The 27,680-nt window shown below is 34.8% G+C and overlaps 1 protein-coding gene across 1 annotated transcript in view; it reads right to left on the bottom strand.

The window, feature by feature from the left end:
• Positions 1–27,680, bottom strand: part of ADGB (androglobin) — a gene marked incomplete at both ends in the record, with an annotated part of 172,304 nt that overhangs the window by 133,806 nt on the left and 10,818 nt on the right. The window contains 5 exons of the mRNA XM_080700144.1: positions 3,059–3,198; positions 10,819–11,028; positions 11,790–11,861; positions 14,676–14,768; positions 18,987–19,149. Coding sequence (XP_080556270.1) covers positions 3,059–3,198; positions 10,819–11,028; positions 11,790–11,861; positions 14,676–14,768; positions 18,987–19,149 — 678 coding nt within the window. The remainder of the gene's footprint in view (positions 1–3,058; positions 3,199–10,818; positions 11,029–11,789; positions 11,862–14,675; positions 14,769–18,986; positions 19,150–27,680) is intronic.

Raw genomic sequence — 27,680 nt, 5'->3', positions numbered from 1 at the left:
AGGAGATAATACTGGTTATACATGACAGTATAAGGAAATACTCATCATATCTCAACAGCCAGATGACCGGTGAAAACTTATGTCCAATGATATAACTTAAATATATATTTAAAAAGCATGGATATAAGCTTTATTTTAAAATGGCTAAAATTAATGGTATATACATAAAACATATATTCACATTACACATTATAATATATATATATAACTCATTTGAACTATTCCATATGATATCACATTGTTCTTTTGAAAATAGAGCCCTGTCTTTCATCATTCTAATATTACTAATTATTTTAAGATGCCTGTGAGATTGTGTAATAAGTCATTTGCAAGTGGGCAGGAGAAATCCTGATAAAATCCATATATAACTGTAGAGAAACCAGAAACATCTGGTCCGTCCTATACAAAAGAGTGGACTAGCCAGAATAACATGAAGTCAGAGGTAGTGACTGGCCAAATATCTCTGTTCTCATTTGGTTATTTTATTTATTTATATTTTCTGGAATGATTAGTTCATTTGTATTTGTACACAGAATTGTCATACCACCCTTCTACCCAAGGAGTCAGAACTGCAGCCCACTAGATATCATTGGTGATACTGAGCAACAAATGTGTCAGTATATTGTGTCAAAATGTTGGTTTAGAAAGAAATCATACTATCTTAGTCACATAGAGTATTACTTATACATTTATATTGGTTTATTATCTCTGGGGTATTAGTATGTGTCTAACATTGCTTAAACATTGCGTATCTGTTGATAAAGTTCACAGTTGTCTGAACTCATCTTTAGATAATATCATTTTTGAAGTGACATGGAAAACCTTATACAAATAATGCTCTTTGTTTAAGCATAGCCCACCTTGATATTTAAATAACCACAGTGCATTATATTTTTAAATATAAAAAGCTAAACCAGGCATGGTGGTGCATGGCTATAAGCACAATACTTGGAGGCTAAGACAAGGAAGATCACAGGTTTCAGGCCAATCTTAACAACTTAGTGAGACCTTTAACAATGTAGTAAGACCCTGTTTCAAATGAAAATAAAATAGAGCTTGAGTTTATCTCAAAGGTAGAATACCCCTGAGTTTAATTTCCAGTATCACAAAAGAAACTGTACACACACACACACACACACACACACACTATATATATATATATATGTATGATATATACAAATATATAACATATGTATAATAAGAAAAAACATATATCTATATAATTCACGACCTCATATGAAAATAATCACTATATTCCATAAAAATTGAGGATTTATAGAAAAATACAAATCATATTATGTATAACATTTTTAAATTTTAAATCCTAAGGAATATGTTCTACTGTACTTGGTCCTTTATCTTCAAGCTGGATTTGTTTATTTTCCTTAAAGAGTAATAACTCTATTACTAACATTGTTATTAGGTTCTGTTGAACTACAGCTTTAAGAAAGACAAAAGGCTGCTCCAGTTATCCAGGTCACATAGTTACTGCTTCCCTGCTCTGACATCTCCAATTCTCAGAATTTCAAGTTAGGTCTGAGAATTAGGAGCATTAGGAACACCACCATTACTATTTTAAAATAAACAAACACAATTGCTGCCAGTGTGACTTTTGAGTAGTGTTCAGCTACCTTAAAAAGCCATTGAAATTAGGGCTGAAAGCCGGATAGTACAAATTCTCTATAGCAAATTGAGGGTTAGTAAGAGAAAAGAGAGCTGAAGAGGGTGACAGTGGAATTCTCTTTGTGTTTTGTAGCCTTGGGAGACAAAACAGAAGCTGAGCCAAAGAAAAGCCACACACAGCAGACCTGGTTTCTGATGGACAGTGGCATGTTTATTAGGAAGGGGGCAGACAAGGCAGAGCTTGGAGCCAATGTCTGACAAGGTCTGCTCCAGCATGCAGGTGTACTCTGGACTTGCTGAATACTGGGCTGCTCTGATGCCTGCAGGAGATGTGCCAACCAGGCTGGTGCAGTGCATGAGCAGACTCTCCTACTGAGCAATGATGAAGAGGGGCCACGTATTTCCAACTCTAAGTTGTTTGTTTTGTGTTGTGTTGTGTGTGTTTGTGTCACATTGCCAGGACCAGGATGGAATGGCTGCTTGTCTCTGAAACATAGCAGACATGTATCAAAATATGTTGGGTATACAAATCATTCAGGAATACAAAGCACAAGCAGATTTTGTAAGCAAACATGAATATCTGGGTATCATGAATGTATCAAGACCAGTGTTGCCAAAATCATGAACAGTACATTGACGTCATTGTGAAAAGTTCACGTTTTCCTGTTGTTGTTTGCTTTGTGTGTGTGTGATGCTGGGTGTTGGACCGAGAGCCTTTTACTTTGAGCTACACCTCTGGCCCTATTTATTTTCTATTTTGAAGTAAGTTGCTGAGGGCCTGACTAGGTTGCTTAGACTCCTTGAATCCACGTTCCTCCTGTCTCGACCTCTCAAGTACTCGGATTACAGGCATGCACCGCAACACACTGCTAAGGTTTCCCAAGTTTTGTTAAGTTGCTGCATATATAGAACCTAAAACTTTAATTCTAGTATATATTATTCAATATTTACATGGACAAATACTTTCCCTACAGAAAAATTTCCTTTTCCCATTAAACTGAAATATTATTATTTTATCATAATCTACTTTTCCTTCATAGTTAAAAAAAAAGAAATTCAAGTATATATTTTCCTTGAGGGAATTTTGTCCGATAGTTGGCTAACCCAATACTTCAAGTAAGTGGCTTTGGCATATGAGTTTTTTTTGTTGTTTTATTTTTTTTTTAATTTGGAAACAGGGTCTCTTAAGCCAGCGAGACTAGCGTTGAACCTGCACGATCCTCCTGTCTCCGCCTCCCAAGAGCAGGGATTACAAGCGTGCAGCACCATGCCCGGCTGGGATATGAGTTTTAATATTTAAAAGTTCACATTGTTTAGAAGAAAAACTATCTTTTAATTTACTTTTTAAAAATAAAATCTTCCAATATAGGTGCATAATTGCTGTTGTTTGCCTTTCTTATTTTACAAAAATGAGTGATAATTTCTCTCTACATACTCAACATTTGCCAGTTTAATGATAGCTTTAGACAACAGCATGGGCCAGAGTTCAAATTCACAGGTTGTAACTGGAAGCAATAAATTGTTATCTTCATCAAAAGGCAGAAAGTCATCAACAGTTATCTTTCTCCAGCAACCCTAAAAATAAGAAGAAACAAATGTAATAACATCAAAGATTTATAGTATTTTTTCTCATACATTATTGTATACTCCTTACATTGATATTTAGTGTTTATAAATATATGTTAATATGTTAACATTTACAGACTGAGATACTGACTTCCAGTATCTACTCTGGGGAGCATTTTAAATTATATTTTATTTCATAGAATTACAGCACATCCATATCTGTACCAATCTGTCCTTTTTATGAGATTTTGTGAGCAAATAATATAGTAAATTAAAGTGCCTCAAATATTAGAACCAAAATATTATGCCACCATGGATAAGTCTGAGCATAATTAACTTTATGTAGTCATAATATAATATAAATTCTTCAATATAACTTTAATAACTGCTGCTTACCCTGATATACATTCACCGATATTATACTTTCAATTTCAATATTATGCTTACTTCCAATTTAAAGAAAACATGACCCAGCTATACCATTGCCCAATATAATTCCAAAAAATTAAAGTTAGAATACAACAGGGGAAGTGTTCACAATAGTCCTGCTAGGGAACCAATCTAGGTATCTGTCAAGAAATGAATAAATAAAGAAAATGTGATAAATACACAGGATGGAGTTCTTTGTACTCAGCCATAAGGAAAAATAAAACTATATCATTTGCAAGAAAATGGATGAAACTAGAGAAGTTCAGGCTAAGTGAGATCAGCCAGCTTAAAAAAGCCAAAGGTCATATGTCTTCACTCGTATGTGGAAGCTAGAGAAAATAAGAAAGGGACTTAATTAAAATGAGGGAGAGACCATTAAAATAGTAGGAGGCAATGGGGGAAGGAAGAATGAGGGGGCAAAAGGAGACCCAAGGAAGGAGACAGTCCAAATAATATTATTTGTATGTTAATGCATCGTTACCAATTTTACCAGCATGTACCAGAAGGAAGGAGGGGCTGAGGGGTAGGATGCAGAATAGAGCACACCAAGAGGTGTTATGAGCATTTATGAATGTATCACTTTGAATAGCACTACAATGCATAGCTAATCATGCATTCAGAAGAATTAATTGAAAAGCAAAAAGCAAATTTAAATATCTTATTTAATAAAATCATAACATATTACCCATATGCATACTACTTTGTAATTAAAAACATGAAACAGATGATAACATTAATGATTTTGAACTTGAATTTTTTTTACTTTAGTTTTACATGCTAAGATTTATTCTGAATTGATTCCTTTATCAACAAATATTCTTTCCAGTGGTGTCAAGCATTGTGAACTCCAAAATATGCCTAATTCTTGATCTATTGCCATTAATTATTATAGTCTACTGGAGAAAGGCATGCAAACAAACAACATAAAGTCTAATATGAAATGCCCTAAGACCAGAAAGGAGAGTATGACATTTCAAAGTATGGAAGGAATATTTAAATGGAATTCTTAAGAAACAGCTTATTTTTCCCATGTAGGAGCAATAGTGTAAAAAATGTTTTCTTCATATAACACTTGTAACTCTGGGTCTCATATTGCTTTATTTAATATTTCTGTGTCTTTTTACTTTCTTCCTTAATAAATGATGTAGGGTAAGCTGGATGTGGTGGTTCATGCTGGTAATCTCAGTACTTGGGAGGCTGAGATAGGAGGGTTGCAGGTTTGGGGTCAGCCTCAGCAACTTGTGAGGTCCTTTGCAATTTAGTGAGACCCTGTTTCAAAGTAAAGAATAAAAATTCATCTGAGAGTAGAGCTCAGAGGTAGAATATGTCCCTGGTTTCAATCTTCTGTAAAACACACACACACACACACACATACACACAAACACATACACACACACATACACACACATATGATATGGGGCAAAACAGGGTTAAAATCATGGATGTACCACAACCCTTCTAATTTCAACCCTTCTAATATTTTCCACATTTGAATTCCAGGTCAAGATACCCAAGAGGTCACATACATTTATATTTCTTCTTTCTGTGAGCATGCTGTAATGATAATACCAATTTTTTAAAATTAATTGCACGACTCGAAATTAGAGAAGATCCAGAAACACGTATCCAGTGGACACAGCGTTTAGCAAAAAGCTGAATGATGAGGACTGCATACATAAACTGGAACCATGACTTTATTCCCCTAGCTCCACTGCAGTGACAAGGCGGTACTCTTCCATTCTAGACCCAAAGGTTCGACTCTGGCTTCCATTCCACTCTAAAATAAACAAGGCAGCTCCTTTCTCCACTGAAGCCAATAGACAGAACTATGATGTCCACCCTCATCTGAAGTAAAGAGGAGGCACCCATCCTGGTAGAGGTGGTTGGTGTAACTCTTACTCCTTCCTCTACCCAGGCAGTAAAGAAGTGGTGCATGGAGGGAGACTTCTTATCTGGGTAACACACAAGAATGACAGACCATAATAGCACAATAGAAGCTTTTAAAACTGAATTGGTGCTGGGCGTGGTGGCGCACTCTTGTAATCCCCAGGCTTGGGAGGCGAAGACAGGAGGATGGCGCAGGCCAGCGCGCTGGCTTAAGAGACCCTGTTTCCAAATAAAAAAGTATAAAAAAATAGGTCTAGGAGTGTAGCCCGGAGGTAGAAGGGTTTCCAGGAACCCCGGTACCACCAAGAAAAAAACAAAACAACAAACAAAACCTAAACTGGCATTTGATAAGCAGCCCACAAAAGTAAGCTAGAAATGTAATCTAAATAAACTACCTGCTAAAGTAGAAACCAGAGTTGTAAAACATAGCACAAAAACATATAGGAAACTGTCCAAAGTTATATATCATACCAAAATTAGGAAATCCTCAATTATGATAGGAAAATGCAATAAAAATGATAATACTTAAAGGACAGAGATACTGAAATGGTTAAGTAAAGAATTTGAAGCAACTATAGAAAAGAGTGTTCCAGCAAGCAACTATGAATACTCTTGAAACAAATGAAGGTGTGATGTATGCGTGTATGCCTCTGCCATCTTGTACTCCATTAAGATATATAGGTACAGTGCATCAATAAAAAATAAAAAAGAAACAAATGAAATGAACAAGTGAAATGACAGAAAAATCTCAGCAAAGACATAGAAGATTTAAAAGAGGAAAAGTAGACCATAAGAAAAATCTCACTTAATGAAATCAATGACAGAATATAGATGACATAAAAAAATAATCAACTGAAAATTGCATCAATAGAAATTAACAGGGAATAATAGGTTAAAATTAATTAGGCTTAGTTACCTGTGGGGTAATACAAAAATATATAATATTTGTGCTTTGGAGTCACAGATAAAATGAAAAAGATGTGGGGGGAAATAGATTTAAAGGAAGAAAGCCTGAAACTTTCCAAATCTGTTTTAAGATCAATAAATTTAAGGAGCTTAGAATAACCCAAATAGGACAAACCCAAAGAAATTTACAGCCTGGTAACATATTCAAATTTAGGGGGGGGCATTTGACCTCCAAGCTACACCTCCTGCCCTACTTTTTATTCTTTATTTTGAAACAGGGTCTCACTAAGTTGCAGAGGGCCTCACTAAGTAGCTGAGGCTGTCCACGAACCACGATCCTCCTGTCTCAGCCTCCCAAATGCTGGGATTACAAGCGTGCACCACCATGCCCAGCCTAAATTCAAATTTTTGAAAGGTCAAGACAAACTGGCAGCAAAACAAGACACATTCCCTGTAAAGAAAGAATAAATCTCTCTTTAGAAAACATGGACGCCAAAAAGATGTGGCATACTGTTTTCAAATGCTGAGAAAAAAAAGTACTTTTTAACCCAGAATTCACTAACTAGGGAAATATCCTTCAGCAATAATGATAAATAATGTTAAAACAGAAACATTTCAGATATAGGAAAGGTAAGGCAAATTTTAATCAGAAGAATAACTCAGAAAGATTAGAAGAAAATTCTTCAGAAAGAAAAACTAGAATGAAAGGAAATGAGAACATCAGAAATGAAGATGAATCAGGAAAGAGGTAGTATATGACTACACACGGCGCATTCAAGAATCACAATAGAGGATAAAAAAGTCAATAGAGATTATAATATATGTAAATTTTAAAATAAAAGTTGGAAAAGATTGAAACTGCCAGCCTCCTGTCCCAACGTCCCAATACCAGGCAGGAATATACTTTTACAGCCCTGTTCGCATTGCTTTTTACAACCTTGTTATAAATGATGGTTATGACCTAAGTGTCTGTCAATATAAATTTACCAAAATACATATATTATTTGCACATTGATATAATGGAGTACAAAGTATTTTAAAATATATCAGCATAAAAGTGCCCATGATTAGGATAAAAGATAGTTCATAGAATAACAAATATTATATGAACTTATTGTTATAAATTATGTATACTATTTTTACATATGTTTGTAAGAATAAAGGAATATTTAAAAGGGTATACATGAGCTATTGACTGTGATTTCTGAATAGGGTAGAGTTACAAAGAACACTCCCTTTATACCTCAAACATTTTGAAGGTAGAACCTCCCTTTCTAACTCAAACATTTTTGAGTTTGCTTTACTAAAAGCATGTATAATCATAGTAATGAAATATGAATACAGCATTGCCTTTTTGGAAGAGAGTAATTGATTGTTAGGAAAATAATGTCATAGTTTATATCTTGGAAACATTTTTCTTGAAATTTAATGAACATAAATGTTACTGAAAGTTTATTTAAAAAGCAGAGTTCCAGGGTTGGGGATTTGGCTCAGTGGTGGAGGGCTTGCCTAGCACACACAAAGCTCTGGGTTCGATCCTTGGCCCTGTAAAAAACAATGGAAAAAATATAAAAAAAATACAAAATTACAAAAGCAGAACTGCAATCTCTGAGAGAACATGTGGAGATTTGGGTGAAGCATGGAAAGCAGAATTTTAAGAAGCATCTTACATGCTCTTCATTTTGGGGCTTTTCTGCAACTCCAGTTGAAAAAATTCTGAGTTCTGCAATAACATTGTGCTTACAAAGTATACTGGTCAATAAGAAATAAAACTAATAAATTTTTCATATAAATAAAAAACATATTGGTACCAATGCCTCTCTTTTCTCTATTTTTCAGAGCTACAAGAAAGCATAGATACATTCAGAGAAAGGATGTCCAGAGGAACCTCTATTTCTAATAGAGAGGCATTATGGTTAAGATATTGAATGTTTCCTGAAGAGCTCATGTTTTAATGTTTAGAGTTGATATAATCAAGCGATGAGGGTTGTAATCTCATCAGCATGAGGCTGGAAGAAGGTGGGTCCCTGGACGAATGCCTCTAGGGACTGTGCTTTTGTCTGAATCCCCATGCTCACTGGTTCACTGGCTCTCTTGTTCCCAGCTTCCATGATGAGAGAGCAGAGCCTTACTCTTAGTGTCCCTGCTTCCCACTGCCATGTTCTGAGATCTTCAGACCCTGTCCTCACATAAACTTAAGCTGGAATCTCCAAATAAAAAGCTGTGAGCAAATAAATCTCTCTTCCTGTAAATTTTGTGGTCAGTTGTTTTGGGATAAAGCCATGGGAATGTTGACCTAGACAAGAGGAATGGCTAGGTTGCTTCTTTCAGGGAGCCAAACAACACTGACACTAGAAAACACCGGCTAAGATGCTACATGTGTCCTTATTGGTATTGTTACTGCCGGGTGAAAAAAGAAAATGGAGCTCTCTTTTATGACCTTGCTCCTAATGCTACTAAATATTTTTATCTGTCTAATATCAAAATACTTTGTAACATTTGCTTATCACCCAAACTAGAAACAATGGGGAAATTTTTATGGAAAAATGACATTTTTCTGTGAAAATCAGAATTTTAAATGTTATGTAGAGAGGCTGTGAAAGGTTGGTTTTCCTGAAAGTAGTGATAAAGGGAAATGTTTCAGGGAACCTCAGTAAAGGGGAAAAAGGAAATTCCATTTACAAGGCGGACAGGGAGAATCTATCTCCAAGGAGAAAAATGGTAAAAGAGAATTTAAAAACTGTAAAAGAAATGTTAAGAGGGGACTTGAGATGTACAAGATGTGAAAGAGAAAGGAAGGCACAATGCATGTCCCCGTGGATCAGGCTAAACGAAGCAGTAGAAGTAAGCAAAGGATATTGTTATATGCTTTTATTGGCACATTAGTCCCACATCATAATGTTGACAGTAAACCTGCATGAGATACTTGGTGGACGCCCTCCCTGGCTCTCTTCCATTCCTGCTTCCCCATACAGACTACTAAGACTGACATTATGTATTTCACATATGTACACAAAGCCAATGGTAGCAATTTCTTCAGTGATTTTCACTCTTTCTCTGCTCCTTCCCTTAGAACACCTCTCTGATTCCACTGAGTTCTCTCCTCCATTATCTGGAGCCCCTTTGGTATCTCATTTATTCCATAGCTACCACATAAAGCCTAAGGAATGGGAAATCTTTTTCAGTTGTCCTTCTGATAGAGGACCAATATCTAAATACAAAAGAACTTAGAAGACTTTACACTAAAAAAAGTAACACAATCAAGAAATGAATCAAATACTTCAAAAAAGAAGACCTACAAATGGCTAATAAATACATAAAAATATTCAACATCATTAGCAATCAGGAAGATGAAAATCAAAACTACACAGAGATTCCATCTAACTCCAATCAGAATGGCAATCATCAAGAAGCAAAAAAATAAATAAACAGTGAGGATACGAGGAAACTGAAAATTTTCTACACTGTTGTTGGGATTGCAATTTAGTTCAGCTGCTTTGGAGATCAGTGTGAAGATTTTCAAAAAAACTTGGACTGATCCACCATGTGATCTGACTATACCACTCCTGAGTATCTTTACAAAGAGGCTGAAATCAGCAAACTACAGTAATATGTGCATATCCCTGTTCATAGCAGCACAATTCACAATGCCAAATTATGGAGCCAAATTAGTTATCCATCAACAGATGAATGGATTAAAAAATTATAGAATAACCACACCATGAAAGGAATTTTATTCAGCAAAACGGCCTAGAGAACATCATGTTAAGTGAGATTAGCCAGTCACAGAAAGTGAAGGGGCAAAGTACATTTTTATGAAGACATTTCCTAGAAAATTTTAGGGAGAAACAAAGAAAGATATGGACAAAATCTGAACTAGGACTGGAAGAGAAAAGAATCAAAGATTAAATTGTGTCTGTCTGTAAAAAGATGTGGAACAAAAAATAACGTAGTTTATCTTAAAAAGAATTTACTCTGATTTTTTTAATGCTAATGGACACATAGATATTGGTTGAGCCCTGCTAGCTTGGAATTACTTAGAAAGAGGTAGAAATTGCTGACCCTAGCCAACCTGAACACCAGGCAACCAACCACTCTTCTATCACATGCCTATAAAAATAATTCATATGGAACAAGCTGCATTTTGATGCCCGCAAGTTTAACAGCATCCCCTATAAGCTGTGTACTGGCTGAGCTCAGTGAGGGTCCAGAGGAAGCCACTAGATCGATTCTGATTGTCCCATTCCTAGAACTCCCCTGTAGAGGGCTAAGTTGGACCTAAGGAATTAAGTCTAAAATAGACTAAATGTAATTTTTTTTCAAAATTTTCCCTTATATTCTGGCTTGACAAATATGTTTCAGGATGAAAGATACATGGATTTTTAATGCATATGAACTTGAACTTACCATCCAGTAAAGTTTTACAACATACTTTCCATAGCTGTTGAACAGAGGCATATGACCCTTCACAGCCTTGCACAGGGAGTATATATGTTCCCAGGGCTTCCAGAGGAGAAGAGGAGGTTCCCCTGAAGTTCCTTTAAAGTAATTGCTCAAAATCCCTCCATTGAATATTTTCCACACTGCATAAATTTCACTGATAATCCACCTCATGAGCTAGGAACAAAAATTAACAGTTGTCAATTTTTCAATAGTAGATATCATTTAAGAGGAAATACAGTAAAAATTATACCCTCAGCCACCCCCCTTTAATTTTGAAACAGGTCTCCTTAAGGTAGGAGTCTAGCCTGTAACTTGCAATCCTCCTGTCTCAGCCTCCCAAGTACTGAGATTATAGGTGTGCACCACCCGGCCTGGTTGTATTCTGCATTTTGATTGCTGAACTACATAATACAATCATAGGTTTTTGTTAGGAAATACAGTAACATAACAAAATGCCCAATAAAATCTACATTTCACCATTTCACATTGGGGGTGTGTGTGTGTGTGTGTGTGTGTGTGTGTGTGTGTGTGTGTGTGAAAGAGACAGGGAAACAGAGAGATAAAGAGACAGAGACAAAGACAGAGAGAGTAAAAAGAAAGATTGAGAACTTCTGAGAGCACTGACTTTATAAATGAGCCAACACAATAGATTGTAAGTGTTCTTACCAAAAATAACATGTGAGATGATGGATATGTTAATTTTCTTGATTGTGGTGAATATTCCACACTGTATATACAGTTACATATACAAAATCATTAAATTGTATGCCTTACATATATACAACTTTTTAAATGTCTTGGAAAACACAATACTCAGTTCCACCAAGCTGAACTGAGCGGTCAGCAAGTGGAATGGAAACTGGCTGTCTGGGAGTCGCTTCTACAGCTATAAAAGGCTCCTGCAATGAGACTTTGGTTGCTATTTCCCTACATACCTCACTGCACAGCAAATGTTCATTGGCTGAAAACAAGTCAAACATGATTTCATTTTTCACAACTACCGGAGTCTGAAATGAAAATATATACGTAGATATTATTCCATCAGAAAGTGACCGAATGAAAAGTAGTTGAATGAAATAGGCCAATCTGATTTCATTTCTCCCCATCAGAAGAATTAAAAAAAAAAAGCACATTATTCCCTAAAATGACCCTTAGGAATATAAGTGGCATTAATTCCATGCAATGCTTATAAAATAGAGAATTTTGATATATAAATAAAATATTGTAACATACTATATATGCAGATAAACTCAGCATGTATATACACAGAGAGTTTCAAAAGTAATTTAAAATTTAAATTAACCACTCAAGTTAAATGTGGAGCTTAGTTAACATCTGGTAGCTGGAAAAATCTCTTCATATTGAATAAAAATATTAGCTGTGACAGCTCTTTAAAATCTTGTCCAACTTTAAATTCTATGAAATTTTAGAATTAATTTGATGATCACTATTTAATTGCTATAAATATTAAAATAATAGAGCAATATTTACTTGTATCTTTAAAATAATAAACTACAATCACTTCAAAGTTTAAATATTAAGCATATCAAATTAACATGGAAATAATTTTGATTATGGAATCAGATTTTTATGGAAGTTAATATGATCTTTTACTCTCTGTCACCTCCATAGCTAGCACCTAAAACTCAATAAAATAATTTATTTATATTTGAGAGAAATTTATCTAAAACAAATTCGAAGGACTGGATTGAGCCTTTGATCATAAATAATAATTTTTTTCTGATTTGGAAATCAATGACTGAATGTTCTTAAAATGCCTATACTCCCCAACAAGTACAAGTGTGCAGTAAAATCAGTTATAGGTTAAATAGTAGATATTGAAAGCTTGAATCAGGAGACATAATTGTCACCTGCTGACCAAATAAATATGAAGAAAAATGTCTCTACAAATGCATTTTAGCATATCTATTCCCAACGACCCATAATGGGGCAGAATAAGTTTCCAGCTATCTTACTATGTTCAATATAACCAATGCTCAAGGGCCTGGGTCTCTGTTTTCTAGTGTTCAACAATGAGTACATGTGTTCAGTCCCTCTATGATTATACCTCTTGGTTGAAATGGCCCATGTTGACCCTGATAGCCTAAACCAGGCTTGCAAGATCTTTAATAACTAAGCTTCTCTCTGACTCAAATCATGCTATATGTCTGTATCAGTATTTGACTCTGTCTTTTGCTTAGAAGGTTCTGTGATATGTTCTAGGATGGACTGTGTTTTTAAAGATATAGATTTCAATTTTTTGGTAAGTCATGAAATTAGCTTGGACAGTCAGAATTGCAGGGGGAGAGAGAGGGAATGAATGATATAGTATAAAAGACTAGTGTTTCTCACATAAGATCATTACCATTTTACATAATATATGCATATATATAATGAGCATCAAGGTAAAGGGTAGTCATCACTGTATACCTAGACATTGAGACTTGAAGAAACCTATTCAGGAACTTCCTACCTAGCCATTCAGTTATGGCTGCTCTGGTCCATATGGCAGCATGATAGATCAAGGGAAGTGGTGGTGGCGGGAGAGCAGAGGCAGGGGATTGGAGGGAAGCTCTTTGATGCAGGCAGGTGGAGGTGTCATCAACAACAATGAACACATTTATGTTTATCACAAATGGACCTCTCAAAACTAAGATATGCTAAAACAAAGAAGAGCCAGTTCATAAAACTTTGCTACTTATTCAAACTTATAAGACTCCTGCCTTAAAGAATTCACACCCTTTATTTGCATGAAATGTAAGCCATTAACATTATTATTACTACTTATTAGTATTATTATTATAAGTTCATCAATATTAAGTATATTACATTGACATCACAAAATTTATATTCTTCATGTTGATGCTATCTAACATTAAGCTAATTTAAAAGCATGGTTTGTGTATGTTTGTTTTATTTAAAGTGTCTTAAAATACATTTAAAAATATTTCAATGGGCCAGGATGTTATCTTTTTACTTTCTCATTTTAGCAAATCTTTGTGAATTCATGTATATCTAATTTTATCAAGTAGTATGGTGGATAAATTGCGTGTTCTTGGATTAGTAGCACTGCTGGTGAGAGCTAAAACTTTTAGGAAAGAAATCTGTAGAGACAGATTCGATAGATTCTACAAATGTACAGAGGAATCAGCTTTAGTTTCATTACAAATATTTGATTAGTACTAAATAATTTAGCCTACTGGTTTTTTATGTATTAAATGAAAATGCTAGGCGATTTGACAAGGGAAAAGGCATTAGTGATAATTAAATCCCTGGAAACAAGAAATACACTCAAAATAACATAGCAATTAAGAAGTTAAATTAGTGTGTCTCTGTGTAGGTGCTATTTAAAATGATGTTTTCTGGGAGGATGTTTCAGTCAATAGGAGTCCAGAAATGAAGCTGGACTTTGGAAAATGCGTCCAGAATCCCTGGGATAGAGGAATCTAGGTTCAAACCTTTTTGACTAGAAAATTAATGCTAGTAAACACTAGAGAAATCAGATCTCCATGTGATGTAGGTTTATGCTAAGAAACATAAAGAAGAAAAACTAGCAGATATTAAGAAATACCTTTATACATACTTTAGGCAATATTTGAAGCATAAGACTCTAAATAAAAATTCAACAACCTCTTAGAAACCAGTATTATAAGTTATTAACTTATACTGATAAGCATGGATTCCTGATATAAAGCTTAAAAGTTGTTTTCTTTCTATGTATCACAAAAAAAGTATTCTAACTCATGTCAAAACAGAAAATTATCACTTGGATTAGACCCTAATGTTAATAGGTATTTTTAAGAAGAAAAAAAATTTCTTACCCGACTTATTATAAAATCCTGTGGACGTTTCCAAGAATAAACTTTGAGTGATGGTGGCAATTCAATCTTTCCCTCGGGGTCTTCAAAAAAATGCTATATAAGAAATAAATTAACCTTTTCCCCATGTGATTTCATTAGATAAAAACAATTCATTTCTAATAAGTCTAGTAAACACACAGATCCAACTTATAAATAAGCTCCAATAGATCCAACTTATAAATTTGTAGAGCAATTTCTGTGTTGGTTCTCAGAGCAGGTTCACAGAGTATTTGGAGAATATTGAATTTAGCTATTCTGTGTATCATAACATAACCTTGATCATTGTAGAAGAAGCAGCCCAAACAAGCATGAGTTGATTTGGAATTTTAATTAGGTATGGTAGAAGAACATTTTTTGTTTTAAAATTTTTATTGGTGCATTGTAGTCATACATCTTAATGAAGTAGAAGATGGTAGAGGCATACATATACACATTACTCATTTAGCCCTTCCCCAATTCCCTCCCCATTCCCTCCCATCTCCCTCCTTCTCATGTTTGGTTTAGTGATTGACTTTGGTATGTTTGAATGGGCCTGTTATGGGTCTACTTTCTGCTTAAAACATTTGCTCTTCTTTGAGTAATGAAGATTGGGAAATACTTTATCTTCAACTACTGAAATAAGAAACAGGATTATATGAAACTTGGACCTCTGACCTTTTAATAATTTTTATAATTAATTGTGTTCTTTTGAAGTACGTATGTAGCTTGTAGCTGTATGGAGTGATACAGAGTTCCTGTGTTCTCCTGTTGATGTAAGAGTTCTCAGAGCTCAGAAGGTATGGAGGAAAATAGATCCTCACAATGTGAGAAGTGCTAGAAGAAAAAATAAAATGCTGGAGGTATATTAATAAGAAATATCAGTGTTGGCACAGGCTGTAATCTCAGTTCTTGGGAGGCTGAGTTAGGAGGCTCACAGATTCGAGGATAGCTTCAGCAAGTAGTGAGGCTCTCATCAACCTAGTAGGACCCTGTTTCAAAGTAAAAATAAAATAGGACTAGGGATGCAGCTCAGAGGTATAATGCCCCTGGGTTCAATACCCAGTACCACTAAAAGAGAAGGGGCAACTATATTTCATGAGTTAGAAAGGACAGGAACACTTAAAATGCTTAGAATTTGTAAATATCCTTGAGGTATAAAATGAAAAAGAAGACTGTGATGCTCATCTTGTTGCAATTCCATTTTCCCCAGGATTTGAGCATCTAATATTAAGAAGTTAATGATACCTCGTCTAAAACTAAACAATAAAAATAATAGGGGTGGGTCATGGCTCAGAGGTGGAATGCCCTTGGATTCAATCTCCAACACCAAAAAAAAAAAAGTTGATGATCATGGTTCTATGTCATTTCATGTTAGGGGCATTTCTTCTAGCTACCTTCCAACACATCATCTACTGTTCAGTCTGGTGCACTTATCAAATCCTTCAGCTGCAACCATTTAGCTGAGAAAGTAAGCTTTGACTCTGGGTTTAGAGGGAAGGGTCACTCATCTGTGACTGATTTCCCAAAGATGAGCCTCACATCTATGCAAACAGCCATCTTCAAAACTCCAAGGACTCCTGTTACAGTTGGATGCTTTAGGTAATTAATCATGGTCAAATACCGAGGTTGCAAATCCAGACTAACAGCTCCTGTGCCACCACACCATGGAGACACCATCACAGGCCTGCGTACTCTCCACCTCATTCCAGCCCTGCTCCATGAGCCATGAATGCTAAGGTCACGAACAAGGGCAAGGTTCTATTGAAGATTTTATCACTTCACACTGCAGTTTGAGCTGGTGCTGTCCTGTCTTTGAGAGCAGCACTGGTAGAATGGAATGTTGGCTAAGACTCTGAAATGTCACAGTTCATTAGATAGGCCCTGTTCACAGCAAGAGCTGGCCTAATGCTTCCTTAACCATGTGGTGTTATATAGCTCCTTAGTACAGTGTCTACTTTGGTGTTTGACGTTTAGCCAGCCTGATTCATATATATTGTCCATAAATGAAATGAACATCGGGTGACCAGCACATTTGCTACTGCTCCAGTGTTTCTGGACTTTCCCCATTCCCCAAGTAAATATTGTGATATACTTGTCCTTGAATTAGTAACACTGACAAATCTCAGACTCTGATATACATCTCTGTGTAGATGTACAATATTTCTTCACAGTCATCTAATAAATGCACTTCAAGCTCCCTGAAGTGAGTTTGTCAAAGTTTTTTGCCCTTCCCCTGCCTGTTATTTCTCCACACTTTGGAGTGATTTATTTTTAGGTCTTTTCCACAGCAATTGTCTAACTGAGGATCTGAACAATCTATCCTTACAAATTCTGAAAGCTATATATATATATATATATATATATATATATATATATATATACACACACACACACACTCCCCATAAATTTTGAATTGCTGCTAAAAATACATAGAATTTGTCCATTTGCAGAGGACTCAAAGACTATCTGCATCTAAAAGTCCCACATTTTTTCTAGGAACAGTACAAAATATCAAAAATTCTTTCCCTCACACATTGCTAATTTGAAAATTGTTCTGCAAGTGCTAACAGAGTCAGCAATTAGTTACATTAATGAAATATTCTTTGTGGGAAAAACATATAAATCATGCAGTTTGTGTTTCTAAATTTTGCAAATAAAATGTAAGTGCTAATACTTGCTATTTTAGAATGTTCTATACAAATAAAGACATCATGGTTCCATCTAACTATTCTGGAAATTTTGTTTGTGTTTTGAAATTTTTTATTGTGTCCTCTGGATTTTTTATTAAAATCGCTGTACCAAGTAAATGCCATTTTATTTTTCACAGGCCAAAGGTAGATACACTTTATTTAATTCTACCATTTAGGGGCTGGGCATGGTGGTGCACACTTATAAACTCAGTATTTGGGAGGCTGAGACAGGAGGATTACAGGCTCAGCTACTTGTGAGGCCTTCTGCAACTTAGTGAGACCCTGTTCCAAAATAAAGAACAAAAAATTGTGCTGAGGGTATAGCTTTGGGATAGAATGCCTCTGGGTTCAATTCTCAGTACTGAAGAAAAAAAGATAGGAAATACTTTCTTCAACTCTAAAAACAGAATCAGTATATGCATAGCACAAACAAAATCTAAATATAGAATGGGAACTAAAGAAGACCTAAATTTTAGATGCATCCCAGACCTGTAGCCTCAACAGAGAAGTCTGAAAGTAAATTGAATGTAAAATGTTAAATACACACAAGAACATATATAATTGAGAAATAGAGAAACTCCACACATCCTGAATCTCATGGATACATCAAGTTTATGAGCAAAAATAAAGAGTAGCTCTGGTCTTTATCCCTGAACCTTGAGGGAGTTGATTGTTTCACTATGGCATATCTTGAGGGGTAGATTTGGGACTAGTTTCTTTTTTTAAAAAATTTGGTGCATCATAATTATACATCATATTGGGATAGACAGTGACAGATATATGTGTGTACACAACTCCTGAACACTTCTCTCTGAATTCCATACCCCCTCCCCTCCTAGCACAGAGTCTGTGAGATTGCAGTGGGTAATTTTATCTACATAAGTGGCATTTTTCAACTGCTACACTCTTTATATTTTCATTCTTCCCTCCTTTCTTCCTCCCTCAATCACTCTGTTGGAGTCTCTGCTCTTCTACCTGATAAAACATCTCTGGGAAATTCCCTAGTGCACATGGTGTACACTCGCAAACATATCAAACTCAATCACTAAGCCGAACATAAGAAGAAGGGAATGGGGTGGGAATTGGGGAAGGGCTAATTGGGTGATGTGTGCATGTATGCCTGTACCATCTTGTACTCTATTAAGATATATGACTACAACAAACCAATAAAAATAGATAGATAGATAGATAGATAGATAGATAGATAAATAAATAAAACAACTCTTTAAAACCATTCTTCCTACAATCTTCAGATAATGCTTATAAATGTTTTGCAGATTCTCATTCTTATCCCACGCTCTCTAGATGCCCAGGTCCCAACTCTCAAATCCCTAGACTAGCCTGTCTTATTTCTTAAGTTCCCTTTATTTCATTAATGATTCTTTGATTATATCTCTTTGCTCCTACTTACCCAAATATGATCCACTAAAAGTCAGGATGAAGGCTTAGAGAGAAAAGATGGTGAGGGGGAAGGAAAGGTAGACAAAGACATAATTCCCCTTTGGAATGGAAACTGTGGAGAAGAAGCATGAACACACTCTTGTGTTAGCACATTTTGTTCCATTACAAAATTAAAAACCAAAAGGAGGTCAGGTCAACTTACAAATATGGGGCTCTTGCCCGTTTTGTCCTTTTCTTTTCCCCCTTTGCCCGCGTCCCACTTCTCTGCGTTTATGTCAGCTTCACTCCACTCTGGCCAGATTGGGAATTTCCCTCTCTTTTGTTCACCAGAACTCGATTGTGCATTAGCACTAAAAGAGTACAGACTAGAGAAAAAGGAAATATTTTTAATTAAAATCTCTAAGATAAAATACTGAATTAATTGCATGACACAAATTTAATTATCTTGTCAGCAGATTATGCTAAAATACATTTGTCAATCAGACGCCTTCCATATGCTAGGGTTCTAAGGATTGAAATGTTCTCAAAGAGATTATCCAAGGAGCATATTTTGAGCATTAGTCCCTGCTTGCTAGCTAATGCAAGCCACTCAGAAGACAATGTGAACAAATTATCTATTATCATAAATATATAAATATATGTAACTATAATTTGCACTTAAAATCCTTAACATTGGAAAAAGTAACATCTTTTGGAATATTGATAAAACATAATTTTGATTTCTTTCATTGTAAAAGCTTTAGTTGATGATTATTTTAAAACAAAACTTCACATATAAATCAGGAAAATATGAACATCCCTACCCCACACTCTACACCACATTATTCCTATTCATTACCTATCCTTCCAAGATCAACATGTAGTAGGCACATTTTTCTTCAGAAATATCATCCTGCATATTGTTTTTATAGGTTTCTTTTTTTTCCTTATCAGCATATATGTTTACATTCAATAATATACCACATTTCATTTTCATATTTTGAATCATGGAGGTTTTCATTTAAAATTTTTTCATTTCTATAAACAAGACTATGGTGACTATACTAGCTAAATTGTGCATTCATTCTTAAGGTTTTCCTTAGAGTGAAGTTTTATGAGATATTTTATTATATTAAAGTTGTTTACATATTGAAAGTTTGTGTTATATTTTGACCAACATTATACATATCTTCATTTAAGGTTGGAGCTTTAATGAAGTTTTGAACCTTTTATTCATTTAGGCTCAAAACATTGTCCTATATGTGTAAAGACAATAAATTCCAGCTCCATAAGTCAGATAAGATTTTCTTTAGATGATACTTTGATATCCAATTCCCTCCTCATTTCTGAATCCTGAAGATTCTTGGGTTTTTTTATAGGCATTTCTAGATATTATTATTCTATATCCATCATGCTGGAAAAGAAAGTCTGAGAATATACACATGGTTAAGTACTATTCCCAAGTAAGAATAAATAGAAAAAATAAAATAGAATAAAAGTCAAGCCTGCAACACTGGTAAATCAGAGTTATTAAGAGTTAATTTATTCATCTAGTAATATGACCAATGTCTAGTAAATGATTCAATGCATTAAAATAACAAGGTGTATAAAAGACTTCAAAGATAAATACATTTGGTAGAAAATTTATTTTTTAAAAATTAAAAGTTTGTGGGAAATGTTTATATAAAATATATATATACATATACAAATACATGGGATATATTATATATGTATATATAATATATATCTCAAATAGTGAATAATTCAAAAGAAATCAAATTTTGGAGAAAGGAAAGATGTCAGGTGGCCAAGCACAAGTCTGGTATCCAGAGAATAAATTATAAAATATGAAAGTTCTCCTGGAGAAAATAATAAGCATAAAGGAAGCAATGATCATATTTTAAAACCACTGAAAAAGGTCAGTTGGCTAATGGTAGAAAGAATTTGTAGTGATGAGTGAGGGCTAAAATAGTAATCCACAAGTAGAAACTAGGAAATGGATTGAAACAGTGGCAGTCCAAGCTTGATAGCCTATATGTCCATCTTGGAAAAGAAGTTACAATTACCCTCTAAATGTCAGGAGACCAGAAATAGGCTTCATGAAGGAACATGCAGCTAGCAATTCAAGAGCGCCAAGCTTTCAACTAAGACTGGCATGGCTCTCCTGAACTTCATCGTGTAATAAGAAATGCCTGTGATTCTATGAGGAAACAGACACATCTCCAAAAGAGACAAAAACGGGGACAAGGCCTGCCCTCCGCCACCACAGGTGTGGCAGCAGAGAGAGCACTTTGTATGGCAGAAAATCCTCCCTATTTCCAATGAGAAGACTCGGGAGGGGAGTGATTATATAAAACTAAAAACAAAACAAAGAACATGTTTATGGGAATGCATCCACTAATCAGAAAAAAATTCTTGTATTGGAATATTATCCAAAGGGCTTAAATTTGTCCATTGACTATTTTATAGTTTAATTGTAGCTGGGTCCTAGAGCTCTCAGAGAGGGGTCTGAGTTTGAGAGGAATATTCTTCAGAGAATTCAAAAAGGAGCTATGTGCCAACAGATTGGGAATCATTTCAATATTTTAACAACTACATGATCCTTTTCAGGAGGGCATAGCAACTGCATTTAATCTAGGAGAGGGAACTGATCATCTTGAAAGATCACTTACGGCATCAAATAATGTGCATGAGTTTAAAAGATCTACAAAGATGAACTGAAAAACTAAAATTACAAAGCAAGCTAAAACACTTTAACCTATATAAAATGGTCATTAAATATTTCAGAAGACAGAAATCATATCCAAAGAAAAAGAAATACTGCGGCAAACTTAAAAATATCATTGAAAGATTACGTTTAGAATTCTCAAGAAGGTTAAGAAGGGACAGTTCATCCTTTGCAGTGAGAACAGAAAGATCTTAAACAAAAGAATTAGATATGAATAAAGAGATTTTGAAAAATTTGAGTAGTGAAAATATTATATACTGAAATACTCTATGAAATTTTGTAAGGAGTAAACAAAAATGAAGAGAAAATGGCTAGGATTTAGAGAGTATGATTTCAAAGCTAGTAATTGCATCAAAATAAACAAGTGGGTAATTGAAAAGCTCCTGCAAGTAAGTTTAATTAGACATTCAAAAAGACAAAATGTTTAAAATGTGGGGAGAAAGGACATGTGAAAACAGGACAATGCAAAACATTCAAATCTGACAAATGAAGCTTTTGCAGATCAGAAAAAGTTCATCAAGCAAGAAAAGAATAAACACAGGAGGCTGGGAGGTATCAAATTAATTAAAAATCAATGAAGTAGACAAGATGAACCGAAAAATCAATGATTTAGATAAAAATCTACCTTATGTAGATAAATATCACCTAAAATGTAGAGCAAACTCACCACACTATAGTAGATACCAATGAAGAGGTATCATCAGAGTCAGGTCAAATAACTGCCAGCCTTGAAATCAGTATCCAATTAAAGCCTTAGTCAAAAGTAAGATTAAAACATTTACCTTAATGAAAGGAATACATTTTGAAACTGAGCTTACTATAATATAGATTATTGCTATACAACAGAGTGAAAACAAGAAAACTAAACACTAAAGGATTTATATCAGAAATATAGGAAATGAAACTAGAATTAAAATGTGGGCTACAAGTAACAATGCAAAGCAAACAATATAGTATATTATAGTATAATATAATACTTTGATAAAAATATAAAGATATTAAAATTTGAAAAAAATAAAAGTAAAAGAAGAGAAATAGAATTATTAGAGATATTAATGTGCCACTTTTTTCCTTTAGCAATAATATTGAGTAACTATAGACTTTGTGGAAAAATGTGTAAAGATAAATGTATATGTACAAAAAGATATTCTAAAAAATAAAATGTAAAACTTCCAGAAAAAATACAAAGGGTGGATCTAATGTTAGAGAAGAATGGATTGTAAAATGTTAAATAAAAATATGGGTTGCAGAAATCTAAATGTACTTAGTGAGACCCTCAGTAACTTAGCGAGAACCTATTATAAATTAAAATACAAAATAGGACTTGGGGTGTGGATTAGAGGAAGAATATCACTAGGTTCAATACCCAATATAATACCAATGATATGCCAGTAATAATTGTAATGATAATTAAAAGGAGAAAAGCCTAAAATCTCTCATGGATATAGGTGCAAAAATCTAAGTAAATATAAAATCCCTAGCCAGGTGGTGGTACATGCTTGTAATCCCAGCATTTGGGAGGCTGAGACTGGAGGATCACGGTTCAGGGCCAACCTCAGCTACTTAGTGAGGCCCTCTGCAACTTAGTGAGACCGCTTTTCAAAATAAAGAATAAAAAATAGGGCAGGGGGTGTAGCTTGGCGGTCGAATGCCCCTGGATTCCATCTCCAGAGCCAGAAAAAGTAAAATAAAATAAAATTCCACAATATATAAATTATTGTAAACCAAAATTAAGTGAAATTTATCATAAGAACACTCATTTAGTTTAATAAATGATAACAATGCTATTTGCTATTGTATTTTCCCCTAATTGCCTCACAGTGGACACAATGTTCCCCTTGCCTCATTATATGGGAATACTTCCACCTCTAGATGTACCTCTAGATACTGAATTTATGTTTATCTTTTTGTCTTCCAAATAAACTCAAGATAAAATGAGTTTCACAATGTTGCAGAATACAAGATAATATAGAAAAAATTTTTATACAATGGCCAGGAGAATTGAAAATTAAGAATCAATAGTATTTCTTCCAATAACACAAACTTAGGAGGTCCTTTAGGATAAATATGACAAATAATATTCTCGATAATTGTACTGAAACTTTCTGAAACTGTGCAACTTTGATGAGAAAAACTGAAGAATAACTAAGACAGACAGACAGACATATGGATGCATTGGAAGAATCAATTTTGGTAAGATAGTAGTCTATCTTAAATTGACCAATAGTTTTAAGATAATTTAAATAGGAATTAGAGCAGGATTTTTTAATTTAGAGAATGTGATGAGCTGATTCTAAATATCGTTTGGAAACTCAGTAATCTAGAATAGGCAAAGCAACTCTGAAAGAGAAGGAGCATATTGGAAGACTAGCAACATCTGAATCCAAGTCTCATTAGTAAAACTGTATGAATCAAGACAGGAAGGTGGTGGTATTGAGACAAACAGATCAAAGGACAGAAAGAAGAGTTAAAAAATAGACCTCCATATCCACATGGACAAATGATTTCCAACCAAGTCCCAAAACTCCTCAGTGGAGAAAGAACCACCTGTCAGCAGACGTTGCTGGGACAACTGGCTGCCCATGTGCAAATAAACTTCAGTACATGCTTTGTATTGTTTACAAAGATGAACTCCAATAGACTTAAATGTAAAGCTATAAAGAAAAACAGAAGAGAAAATCTTTGTGACCTAGGATATGTCAGATATATCTTGGATACCCACATACCCACGTCAAAGTTACAATCTATATAAAATAAAAACTGATGAAGACTTCAGGAAATTTTAAGACTTCCGCTCTTCAAAGGACACTTTAAAAAATGAAAACATTAGTCGCAAACTGAGAGAAAATATTTGTGAGGTATTTACCTTTTGAGGGATTTGCATTCCTTATAATAAAGGTCAAACAAAAATATGGAAAGAGATTTAACAAGATACTTTAGCAAAGAGTAAATAATACTTGTGTGGTATGCTAATTCCTGAAATAGTCTCTCAAAGATAATCCACCTTAATCTCTAGCATGATACCATACCCAAGGTGTATGATGGGACCGCTGACCTCGAGTTCTGATCTAATCACAACAGCATTTTCTCAGGTTGACAGAAGAACCAAGAAGAAAAGAAAGTCATAGAGATTTGAAGCATGAGACGAACACAGCATGCGCCATCATTGGTTTAAAGATGAAGGAGGGACCTGAGAGAAAGTTGCAGCCTGCTTCTTAGAAGAGTGAGGACTCCTAACCAACAGCAAGCATAAAACATGGGATTTTAGGCCTATATTTGCAAGAACTAGAATTTACCAAAAACTTAAATAGACTTAGAAGTGGATTCTCTCCCAAACCTCCGGATATGCCCTAAGCCCAACTGACACCTTGATATGACTTTACAAAACTAAGAAGAGAGCCTAGCTGAGCCCACTGGAACTGCGAGATAATAAATGCACAATGTTTTAAGTAACTACATGGCAATTTCTTATGCAGCAATAGAAAACTAATGCAAGTGGCAAATAAATAAACACATAAATAGATGCTCAGCTTCTTCAGTCATTAGAAAACTGCAAAAGAAACCAAAAGTGAGCCACTATTATACACCCATTACAGGGGCTGAAATTAGGAAGGTCAACCATGTCAAGGGTTGATAAAGATGTGGGAAAACTAGAACTTTCAGACACCACTGGTGGGAGACACAGCATTGTAGAAAATGGTCCAGCCATTTCTCAAAAAGGTTAAACATACATATACAATATGATAGTCATCCTACTTATAGATATGTTACCTAAAAGAAATGAAACACATGTACATATGACAGTTGCATCTGCATGTGCAGAACAACTTTATTTGTAATAGCCAACACCTGGGAATAATATAAATGCCCATTAGAAGATGAATAGGAAATTGTGTCATATCCCAAATATGGACTGTGACTATCAAAATAATTATGAGTAAAAGAAGTCATACAAAAGGAATATATAGCCCAGTGTGTTGGTGCATGCCTGCAATCCCAGTACCTAGACGGCTGAGATAGGAGTAGTACAGGTTCACAGACAGCCTCAGCAAGTAGTGAGACTCTCAGAAACCTAGTAAGACCCTGTTTCAAATAAAAATAAAATCAGACTGGGGGTAGAGCTCAGAAATAGAATGCCCCTGGGTTCTATCCTCAGTAACACACACACATGCAAAGTATATATAGGTGTGATTCAATTAAAATAACTCTCTAGAAAACAGAAGCTAGCAAAGTGACAGAAAACAATGCTGGTGGCCAGTGACTAGGGTCAGGAAGAGACAGGAGGAAGGGAGAGCCATGGGCAGATTCTAGAAACTTTTCTGAACAGTAGATCTGTCTGTTATTTTGGTCATGGTGATAGTTATCTGTGTATATTCCTTAAAAAGTGCAATTTACTGTAGGTCAATTTTATATTAATAAGTTTTGGAGGGAGAGAAGGAAAAAAGAGTAGTCTGGGAATTTTAAAAGATAAGTTAAAAATTCCAAAAATCACTTGATAGAAATAGTATATGTTGCTAGACTCATAATATATAGTTAAATGTATTTTTTTTTTTTTTTTTTGCGGGTCTGGGGATGGAACCCAGGGGCATTCAACCTCCGAGATACACCCTCTGCCCCATTTTTTTTATTTATTCTTTATTATGAAACCAGGTCTCACTGAGTTGCAGAGGGCCTCACTAAGTAGCTGAGGCTGCCCGTGAACCGTGATCCTCAGGTCTCAGCCTCCAAAATGCTGGAATTACAAGCGTGTGCCATCACGCCCGGCTACATCTAAATTCTATTATATACTTGATTACCAAGTCACTCACAATATGTCATATTTTGTCTATGTAGTCTATCCTTCACATATACTATTTATGATAAATTAAACATGATGAATAATTTGGAATTGGGACAGGGTCAAAACTGTCTATATTAAAATAAGTTCACAAGTTTATTAACATTTATTTAATAATTCTATTACTAATACTACAAAAAACTGTTTAACACTTACAAACATTAATCAATACTCTTTAAAGATGACCATATGTGCCAGGTGTGGTGGGCACACTTGTAATCTCAGCATTTGGGAGGCTGAGATGGGAGGATCATGGTTTGAGGACAGCCTTAGCTAGTTAGTGAGGCCCTTTGCAGCTCAGTGAGACCCTGTTTCAAAATAAAGAACAAAAAATAGAACAGGGGTTGTAGCTCGGAGGCAGAATGCCCCTGGGTTCCATCCCCAGTACTGGAAAAAAAAAAAAAAAAGGATGACAAAGTGATTTTTTAAGAACAGTTATTAAGGCACTTACCAAGATTCTGTAACAGACTAGAAACAGCACAAGAGTTAGAAATCATCAAGGAAAACTGTAGCTGTCAAAAGTTGTAAAGCCTTTGGAGACTTTTAAGCAATAAAAAAGCAGCTGAGGCTGATTTCCACAAACACATTCATATATCTGCTTTAATTAGATTATTTTATGGAAGCTGTTCACTGTAGAGATATTAAAATTTCCATAAAATGAAGGTCTGAAATTTTGCCATTGTTTTCTTTCAGCCTGCTGCTCAATGTGAAGACCTGATTTCATTCCTAGTGGGAGGCTGTGCACTTCAGCAGACGGCAATCAGCCTGCTGCCCTAAGCAGGGTCAGCTAACACCCTGAAGGAAGCCAAACATGAATAGAATTAAACAATTGACTTAATTTGGGTTAGGGGCATTCTGAGTCACATTTTCAGATAATCAAATAGGTAAAGAAACAAAGTGTAAATTTAAATTTTTTTAAAAAAAATTCAAAATTGCTAGAACCAGGTTGTTAGGCTAACCTTTTCTTCCCTGGGTTTTACTAAAATTATTAAATGGACATTCAGTTTAAAAATTCAACATTTAGTTATTTTTCCCCAACACATTATGCTTGTGTGGATGCAAAGCTTAAAAAGATTTCAGTTTCTAGTCTCAAATAATATAAAATTGCCTATTGGGGTACTTCTTTAGATGGTATAACAATATATGTGTTCCTTCTTTATCAAGTGTGAAAATGAGAATGTTCGGTTATATTTTTATCTGATGTTTCATATTATATAAATTTATAAGATATATATTTTTTAAAAATGCAACCAAAAAGCTTAATTTCAGAAACTGAGTTCACCATTTATAAATACACTGAAGCATAGTCCACTCAAATTTATATTAACTATAGGAACAGGATTTTAACAAAA

Source organism: Muscardinus avellanarius, assembly GCF_963383645.1.
Source record: "Muscardinus avellanarius genome assembly, chromosome: 8".
Taxonomy (NCBI): domain Eukaryota; kingdom Metazoa; phylum Chordata; class Mammalia; order Rodentia; family Gliridae; genus Muscardinus; species Muscardinus avellanarius.
Note: the sequence above shows the minus strand (reverse complement) of the source record. Positions and strands in the feature narration are given on the sequence as shown.